This window comes from Cucumis melo, chromosome 10 (genome assembly GCF_025177605.1).
Source record: "Cucumis melo cultivar AY chromosome 10, USDA_Cmelo_AY_1.0, whole genome shotgun sequence".
Taxonomy (NCBI): Eukaryota; Viridiplantae; Streptophyta; class Magnoliopsida; order Cucurbitales; family Cucurbitaceae; genus Cucumis; species Cucumis melo.
The window spans coordinates 5,668,241-5,678,417 of record NC_066866.1 but is presented as its reverse complement, the minus strand read 5'-3'; the positions used below and the strand labels follow the sequence as shown (position 1 = coordinate 5,678,417).

General features: G+C 33.2%; 1 protein-coding gene across 1 annotated transcript; it reads right to left on the bottom strand.

Moving 5' to 3' along the window:
* Positions 1 to 4,650: 4,650 nt before the first annotated feature.
* Positions 4,651 to 5,274, bottom strand: LOC103489535 (uncharacterized). The gene has a single exon (XM_008448769.2). The coding sequence runs from the start codon at positions 5,272 to 5,274 to the stop codon at positions 4,651 to 4,653; it is 624 nt and encodes a 207-aa protein (XP_008446991.2).
* Positions 5,275 to 10,177: the final 4,903 nt, after the last annotated feature.

The following is a 10,177-nucleotide window of genomic DNA, read 5'->3' as shown; positions in this document are numbered from 1 at the left end:
TTATCATTTATGACACTTATTAACTGTCATCATTTCACCTACCATGACTTGTATTTCCAGTCCATGTTTTTGTTGCCCTAATTTTTATTGAATCCTCGTTTTTCTTGTTGCCCCTGTCATTACACAGACCAATACAATCACAAAGTACTATACAACACACTCATATGGAAAGAAATGATGAACGCTTTAATTTATATACTTTAATATATGTACAATTGTTTGTAAAGTGTTTGTACAATGAAACAATGAAGCAATGAACATATATGTTTTGGTACGAACAAGTTATTTAAATAAATACATTTGAACCAAAATTTGGCTACCAAACTTACAAAAAGGCCTACAAATCAATCAATTTCCGCAAATATGGCTTCACTGCTCCAATAGATTCTTGCAAAACTTAGTAAGAAAACAAAATAAAATTTTAGAGTATGACTCTACACATCAAGATAAGAATATAAAAAAGGTTTACATTCAGTTCATTTAACTGCAGACACAGATTCACATACACAACACAGCACATTCACATACACACCACCAGTCATGAGGACATATTGCTATTGTACCATGAACTCCTACACGGGCACATGAGGGAGAACACCTTAAATCTGCAAACATCTAGCATAGTATATATAAATCAAAGATTAATTTAAGATCAAAGAGAGAAATGAAATCCAAAATAATAATAATAAAAAAAAAAGCAGTAGAAGCATAAAAATATCTACAATTTGAACCAAAATATTTTAAAAGACAATACTAAAACTCATAAGAACCGAAGTTTGGAATAATGTGGAACAAACTAGAGTTTGGAAGTGATCCACACAGAGCAGGATTCTTGGTGATCCTCTGGAATATTAATTTGAAATTTTGAATCCTTTCAATATGAAATTTATAAGGTAATTTCCAAGGATAAAAAGACAGAATAAAAAAACTTGAAATCGCAATGATAGTAGCAGTTTCCTTATTTTTACGACAAATAAGAAACTTCGTGTCATAATAAATTAAAGTCTTACAATTGAGTGAGTAAACTAAGTAGAAAATACTCACACTCTTCAAGATTCATTCAGAACATCATCTATAAATCCAAGCAATGTCATGAAGCAAATATATGCGAAGGCTGCATTGTAGTCAACAAGCTACATAAAATTTAAGGAATTATTATATCAAAATAAGTCGATAAAAAACTATAAGAACCTATGCTTTCATTCAGGAATATATGAAAGAATGTACTATGACACACAAAAAAAAAAAAAAAAAAAACAACAACGATCCAAGAATGCATAATTTTTTAAAACAAAAGGGAAATCAATGAACTAAATAAATTTAACAACATGACATTTTAGTGACAATCAACAACTACCCACAAAACTATGTACCCCATCCTCCCTCCCTCTCTCACACACTTTAAATTCAAACTTAAATTTACCTCTCAATATTAATAATCTCTTAGAACGACTCTCTGTATGTCAATGAAACATAACAATGCAAAACTTAAACGAACTTATGAAAAGAAATAAATTCAACAAGACAATGAAACTCATAAACTAAATTAATCTCAATAAAAACTAAACCTCAATATCCAAAGAAAAGAATTTTCCAATTTCATAAAGTAAGATTTGGTAATTGTTTTAAATAGTTCATACCAAATTACTTCCACACTCCAAACAATAAAGTTAATGAAACACCCAATTGCTTGATATGATGGATAGGCATAAAGAGTTAACATGACAAAAATTGCTCCAATAAAGTCAATGAATTGAAAAGCTATTGTATTGGAACATGAATTAAACTATGACCATTAAGGTGCTGCATACTATAAAGATTTCCATAAACATTTAAGTTCACAGTCAAATTCAAAAAACAAAAACGAGTTTCAAACTTGAGCTTGGTAGGAAATAGATAACAAAAACGTAAACTTATATATGGAAGTAGAATAGTGTTCTTAAGCTTAATTTTAATTTATTTTCTTTATAAGAATTTATAAGCTTAATCTTCAAAAATCAAAAACTAAAAAAAAATACATGCTTGTCAAATGGAGCTTTGATAATTACAACACAAGAGCACGAGACTCATGTAGCAAAACACCTTGCATTGCTATAATCAAACATCACGACTATTATCTTCAATTAAAGTACTAAAACTTATGTACTCAATCCAATTGAAGCAGTTTCCTTTCCACAACATATTTTACTAACCCTTCCAAGTAGTTTCAGAAATACTAGACACCTTGAAGGGTGTAATATATCTAGAAAATAAAATTTACCATAGCTCTGTTCGGTACAAGTCCACAGACTTTACTCTTTTAAAAGTAAACATCAAAACGTGCTAATAACTATGATGCAAGAACTATAGTTCATACTTCATAGAATATAAGCAAATACTGTGCGCAAGCAAAGTTTTTTTTTTTTTTTTTTTTGGCTAAAGGAACAAAATCATTCTCATTCTTTTTTTTCTAATATATTTTCCCTAAAAAAGTGCGGTCTACTAATCTTTCTGTTGGTGACTAATAAATCATAACATGACAGAATAGCATTTCATTTCAAGATTGAACGTGAATGTCAATCAAAATCTAAATGAATGGAGAGTTCATATTCTAGAAAAAATGAGAGAAATTTTGTAGTTACCGAGTATAAGTTTCTTGTTTCCCTGTACAATATCATTCCCAATTACATTTACAAGACAAAAATTTAACTCCTTCCCAAGTTTTATCACTTGATTGCAATTCTCAACTTTTCTAAATGACATCTTGATAGGAGACTTTGATGCATGTTTCCATATTACTGATCCGGGAGAAACCTTGTTAAGGCCACCTGCAGCATAGGGAGTCAATTAATCAAGGAAAACACATACTTGAGTTAGTTTCGTGAGGTAGGAGCTTAAAAACTCTATATAGAGAAGTTATGACTCAAATCACCAGAAAGTAGGTGAGAAAATTTTCTGACATGTCTGAAGCTTCTACACTGGTGTAAAATCTAATCGTGTAAGAAAAAAATGTATGTAAGATGTCATGAATAAATTATTGCACAAAATAACCAAATAACATCCCAGTTAATTTTCAATGTAGTACCTAGAGAGAGTTATATGCATATCAAAGAAATACATAACAAATACTTGTAGCGTATAAAAGATCAATCATGCATTATCAAAACATATGGAGGAAAAACTAAAAACCATCTTCAGACAAAGCACACAAGGAGAGCAAAACTTCAGAAAATGCAACTACCTCTTTCTTAGCATTAGAACAGACTCCTACCGCAAAAATGGAAGGTCGAATGCCCTGCAAATATTGCACAAAAAACTAAAATGAAAGCATTACAAACATCAGACAAATTCCACATACCGATACAAATTTGTATATACATCATATACGCCAAAAGAAAATGAATAGAGTCTTCTAAACCTTACCAGATTAGAGCCTCTAGACACAATCCGTCGTCTTGCGACTCCAAAACTCATTTTCTCAACTTTTGTTCAAGCAATAAACTGGAAATGAAAGCGTGAATCAAAATCCACATAAGTGCAATCATTGACAATTTAAAACATACCGACAGAGAAAAGCACAAAGAAACTTCTTACAAATGAAATGTGCACATTAGGAGACGCCAAAATGAACCAAAGAGAAACATAGAACAGAAAAAAAAAATAGAATCAAAACAAGATTACAGAAGACAGATATTTCTAAGCCAAAATCACAACAGCAAAATGAGAACGCAAATCAAACAAATAAGAACACAAAAAAAAAAAAATCGATTGAAGGCAGTTACCTGAAAGACAAAAATCGGAAGAAATAGGTTATGCATCAAAGAGACAAATCAAGCACTCATATCACAAAATATCAATTTAAATTTCTTTCCTAATGTCAGGCCTGCAAAAAAATCCAACAAATTAAAATATCGGGGGAGGGAGGCTACAAACCTTGTACCTAAACCATAAAAACCAAACTATACCTAAACTCATCAAGTGTCGAAGATGGTCGTCTAACCCAGATCTAAGCTGGACAAGGGGAGGAACTCAAAGCTGAACGAATTTGGGTTAATCGTTTGCAACTCAAAAAAATCGGGCAGAAGAGAGAGATACATGAGAAACTCACCAATGACAACGACAACATTGATTTGAGTAGGACGGTCGTCGAAAGTGGCTCAACGACGGGAACGGTGGACAACGACCGGAGACTGGAAATGGTCCCGCGTGGTGAGACTCGAAAGTGATGGTCTTGAAATCTGTTTGGTTGGCGCTTAATCGCAGGCATTGGCGGTGGAGAAATAGAGACTAGAGACGCGTGAGGGAAGGTCGGAGAGAAATTTCAATGGTCTCTAATTCCCTCTTTCTTTGATTTCTTTCTTTTCATTTAATTTAAAATAAATATTTATTATTTTATTATTTATATTTAATGACATTTAAAAATTATCATAGATTTATGACACTTAAAAATTGTCATAAATTCTTCAAAGTTCGAAAAATTTCATTTTTTTCTGCCAAAAACGCGAATTTTAGTATTTATGACAGTTTTTTTTTTCTCTCCTTTCATTTTGGGTTGTAGTTAAGTGTCATGGTATGACATTTTTCTAGTAGTGTCTATTCCCTTAATATACCTTTAATGGTTTTGGTAAAATTTGTCACTTGATAATCAGCTTCATTTCTTCTTTCAAAAAACTATCTTTGCAACATCATTTGCAAAATCTCAAGTATTGAACATATTGGTAACTTTCTAGCCTTCAGCATAGCAAAATTCAAACTTCTAGATATATTAGTAGTCATGACATTATATCTCATACATGGTGAGTGCGCACGAGACCACTTAGCAAAACCAACGGATTCAAGCTCCTCACGTATACCAGGGGCAGAAGATTCCAACAAACTCATTTCGTGTTCAAAGTCTACAATATTAAAAGTCTTCCTATATGCATGAAATATTGTATCAACTATTCTCTTATACTTCAACTTCAGGTTCCTAAGTAAATGAACAAGGCACATCCAATGTAAAACGTTGGGAAATACTACCTCTATGGCTTTGTATATACTTTTATGTCTATCAGATACTATGACAACATCATTCCGGCCACCTATAATTCTCTTCAATTGGATGCAAAGCCAGGTCCATGAGGAATCATTCTCAAAATCAACAACACAAAAGGCTAGTGAAAAAATCTGATCATTGACATCAGGTGTTGAAGTAGATAAAAGAGTACCACCGTACTTATTCTTCATACTTGTTCCATCAATAGAAATGACTGGATGACAATGTTGCGAACCAGAAATTGAAGTAGATAATGCCATGAAAAAGTAAATAAATCTACCATCGGCATCAACTTTGTATTCAACAACAAAACCTATGAACATAAAAAAAATGTAAACATATGATGAAAAAATGTTAAGGAAATAATGATAGAAAATTAGTGAAATACATGAATAAGTATATTGCCAATATACTAGGGTTGTTGAGCTTCAATATGTATGCAAATTGGGGTATCATCTTGTATGAGTCATCCGGAGATCCGCAAATCTCATCCAACGCAACCTCACAAGCACGTCATGTTTTTTTGGTAAGATATGCTTAAACCATGTTCAACACGAATGTAATGAACTATATCTTTGGGAGTTGACAATCTAGAACCAGCTAAAGATATTTTGTTCTTAATTACATCCTTGATAATAGTAAATGTGGCCTGTCTATATAACGCCCCAAATTTTTTAGGTAAATTTTTAGCGCTTTATATTAATTAGGTTTATAAGAGAAAAGAAAAAGAAAAAAAAGGTATAAATTTTAATAATATAATATAATATAATAAGGGGTCTTTTCAAAAATATAAAAAAGCGACAAAATATTTACACTATATAGAACAATTCCAAAAACGGAAAAAGCCCAGAGGACCACCGTGTAAAATGCCTCGTCAACCACGCCGTCAATAACACGCGCGTAATATATTTGCGATTGTTTAGATATGGCTACAATTTATACGCGATCGTTTAGATATGGTTCAATATATACGCCATCGTTTAGATATGAATATAATTTATACGAAATCATTTAGATATTGCTATAAGGCGATCGTTTATATATGGTTATAATTTATATGCGATCGTTTAAATACGGTTCAATATATACACGATCGTTTAGATATGACTATAATTTATATGCGATTGTTTAGATATGGCTATAATTTATACGCGATCGTTTAGATATGACTACAATTTATATGCAATCGTTTAGATATGGCTACAATTTATCTTTTTAATTCCATCGTTTAATTTTGTTACACCATCGTTTAGATGATTTTTTTTTAATTTTTAATTCTTTTGTACACGATCGTTTAGATTTCTTTACACGACCGTTTACTTTTTTACATAATCGTTTACATTTGGCTACTCCAATCCAAATGATTTTTTTTCAATATTTTTTATACACGATCTTTTGTTTTTTACACGATCGTTTACTTTTTTAAATGATCGTTTACATTTGTCTACTCAAATCTAAATGAATTTTTTTCAAGATTCGTTATACACAATCTTTTATTTTTTTACACGATCGTTTTTTAGCTACTCCAATCTAAATGATTTTTTTTTTAAGATTCTTTGTCTTATACACAGTCGTTTAGATTTGGTTACCCAAATGTAAACACGTTAAGAAAAAGAAAAGAAGAAAGACGATGGAAAGATTAAACGACGTAAAAAAGAATCAGAATAAAAGAAGATGTAAATATTAAACGATGTAAAAAAGAATCAAAAAAGAAGAAAGACGGTTGAAAGAAATCACAAAATCAGAAAAGAATAAATACGATGGAAAGAAATCGCAGTGAAAAAAAAGAAGAAGAAATACAATGGAAAGATTTAACGATGTAAAAAAACAATTGAAAAATAAGAAAGATGATGGAAAGAAATCGCAGAAAAAAAAGAAAAGGAAAAGAAGAAAGACGATGAAAGAAATCGAAGAGGAAGACGATGAAAGAAATCGCGAGGAAGAGAAAGACAAACCTGAAATATTTAAAAAATGGCTAACTTTATGGGCTTTGTTACACGGGCTGTAAATAGTTTGGTGTATTATTACATTTATGTAAGTTTCCCATATAATAATAATGTAATATAAATTATATTATTATTATTATTATTATTATTATTATTATTTACTATAAATATATATATTCATTTTAAATAAAACTTAAACCTCTTTCCTCTCCCGCGCGTGCCGTACGACCCCCCTTTTCTTTTCTTCTTCGTCCTCAGCCAACGGCAGACGCCCCAGCCCCTATCTCCGTTCCTCCTCATTCAAGTACGCCAGCGACCCCTCTTGTCACCCATCCCGAGTTACCCAGTCGTCGGTCGCCTCCAACCTTTTTCTTCCCCTTCTCTAGCCATCACAACCACGACAGCCGCGAAGACGCGAAGCCAGATCTGTCGCTGCTCGTCGTCTCTCCTCGAAGCACAGTCATCCGCCGACCATTGCTGCCCTCAGTCAAACGTGATGTCGGCTCCTCCGTCTTCATCCATGTCGTTCTTCACCGTCCGTGCATCAATCCGTCGTTGTTTCTTCACCTGTCGTCCGCAAAGCGCCGCTGCCGGTGTTTCCTCGAAAGTCAACCATTCGTGTACGCCGGTTTTAAATGGTTCGCGCTGTGCTCGAATCGAGTCGACACCAATTTCTTCAAGCCGTGTGAAGCCAAACCGCTCGAGCTGAGTCGAACCGTAAACTGAACCGAGCCAAGCCGAGCTGAACTGAGTCAAATTGCCTCCTAACCCAAGCTGATTTTCCAAGCAGATCTCCCTGTTCACCAAGCCACTTAAGCCATTTCCATTCGCGCTGAGTCCCGATGAGCTTTGGTAAGGGTAATTTAAGGAGTTGCTAACGTTTTCTATAGCCGATTCGAGTATAAATGTTGAAATAAAACGTTAGACTTATTGGTTGGGTTAACTTTTGGTCTTTGAAGGTGTTAGAGAGGTGACGCTCGAGTTCTTGGGTTTTACGGCAAGTTTAGTTTGAGTCAACTCTCCTCTACTTGGGTAAGTCTGTGAGTGTTGCCTTGGAGCCTTTTGAAATGTGGATTTTGGTGGTGTCATCATTTAAATCCTTATGTTTATGTTTAGGTGGTTTCATTTAGATGCTGACTTGAACAAGAATTTTAGCTACATCTCAGGTAAGGGATCTTACTACCGGACCCCAGACTGGGACTGGAAACGTAGTAACCCATATGAATATTATACAATAGCAACGGTATTGAATTGACTGATGCGTGTATGCCTAGAAAACATCACTAGTATGCACTCTTGGTGACATGATTGTTAGTAGTAGCTTATATATGTGTGTGTGTGTGTGTGTGTGTGTGTGTGTGTGTGTGTGTGTGTGTGTGAATGGGATGTTTTGCTGGTGGAGTACAGATGCCCGGATGTTCTGTGTAATTTAGTTATGTTGATGGGTCGTGTTGTTAACTGAAATAGTAATGTCGATGGATTATGAAAATCTTGATGTTATGTATAGTTGAAGTATGTTGTTGGGCTGCTTATTATCAAGTTATGTCGTTGATGGACTAAGGGTTTGGGAATCTCTTGTGTAGATTTGTGTATTCGCTGATGGACTATGTTGTAGACGAAATAGGGACATTAAGCATAATATGAATGTTATGCATAATATGAATGTTATGCATAATATAGTTTACTTGTAGATGTGGTAGCGTTTGGACTAAGACGAAATGATTGTCAGGTGTATTTACTTAGCGATGATTGATTCATTGACTGGGCTTAGATAAAGTGACAGTATCGTGTGGATTGGATATATGTATACCAACTGATGAGACTGTTGACTAAACCTAAACTGTATGACTGACTAAGTTTATAAACTGAGCCGTTAGCTTGAACGATATTGTGACGTGACTATTGTAGACAATTTAGTATGGACTGAGGGGTAACTGTTAGCTTTATCTATGGGCTAGTGTACCTTGCAGGCACAGTGTCCTTCGGGATTCCTCGACTAATATGTGTATCCGACGAGATCACTAGACTGATTGATGTGTGTGTTTTATAGAACCACTAAACTGTTTATGTAGGGTACCTCTTAATAGGAAGCTAACTGTTATTACCCTAACGGGTCCAGTAGTGGGTCTCTTACTGGGTATATTTTTATACTCACCTTTTTCTCTTTAACTTTTTCAGGTAAGTGTAATGCGAAGGGCAGACCGGCGAGAGGTAAGAAGGATACGTGAAGGCCATATGGACATGTCTAGTTTTTTTATGCTTCTGCTGAACGTATTTGTTATTCCTATTTCTTTTTAATTATTAAATGGAGTCATGGTTAGGACAACTATCTTTTTGTTTGGTTTTGATGACATTATGGATTATGTTTTGGAACTTTTGGAAAGTGGTCTTTAATAGGGCCCAAAACTGCTTTTGTTATGTTTTGAATGTTTTTAATAAATCGTAAATAGGTCTTTTATGAGTTTGTGTGTTTTACTGTCAAGTCTTAATAGTAAGTAATGACCTCAACTTAGTCCGGAAAGTTGGGTCGTTACAGTCTATGATCTGTTAATGGAACATCTACTGTCCTATACTCATGAATACAACAAGAAGCACGCAAGAACCATTTGCGATCTTCAATTGCGCATTGCAAAATTATATGTAACGCCCCGAAGTTCGAGGTAAAATTTTAGCATTTTAAGTGAATTGTTCGGAAATTTGAGTTTTGGTAAAACGATAAAATAATAATATAATATTGATTAGATTATTATTATCGGGAATTATTATTACAATTTTTAATGTTAATATTTTCTTTTTATTTATTTGAGATAAATATTAATATTCTTATTTAATATTATTATAATTAATTAATATTAATATTCTATTATAAATTTATATTAATTTTATTCAATATATATATATATATATATATATATATCATTATTTATTTTTATTATATTTAATATTATTATTATTATTATTATTTTATTTTTATTTTATTTTATTATTATTATTATTAATTTCTTAATTTTATATATATATATATATATATATATATTTTTCAAAAAAAAGAAAAAGAGAGGAAACCCTCGCGCGCCGCCGCCCCCCCCCCCCCCCGATTTTCTTCTTCTTCTTCTTCTTTTCTTCCGTTTTTCCTTCACCGTCTTCAACATCTCACAGTCGCCGCCGCGCCTCTCCGTTTTTCTCTTCCGCCTTCATCTCCGCCACCATCTCTCTT

Coding starts and splice junctions, on each gene's coding strand:
- LOC103489535 (XM_008448769.2), bottom strand. CDS start 5,274: ATGGCATTATCTACTTCAATTTCTGGTTCGCAACATTGTCATCCAGTC.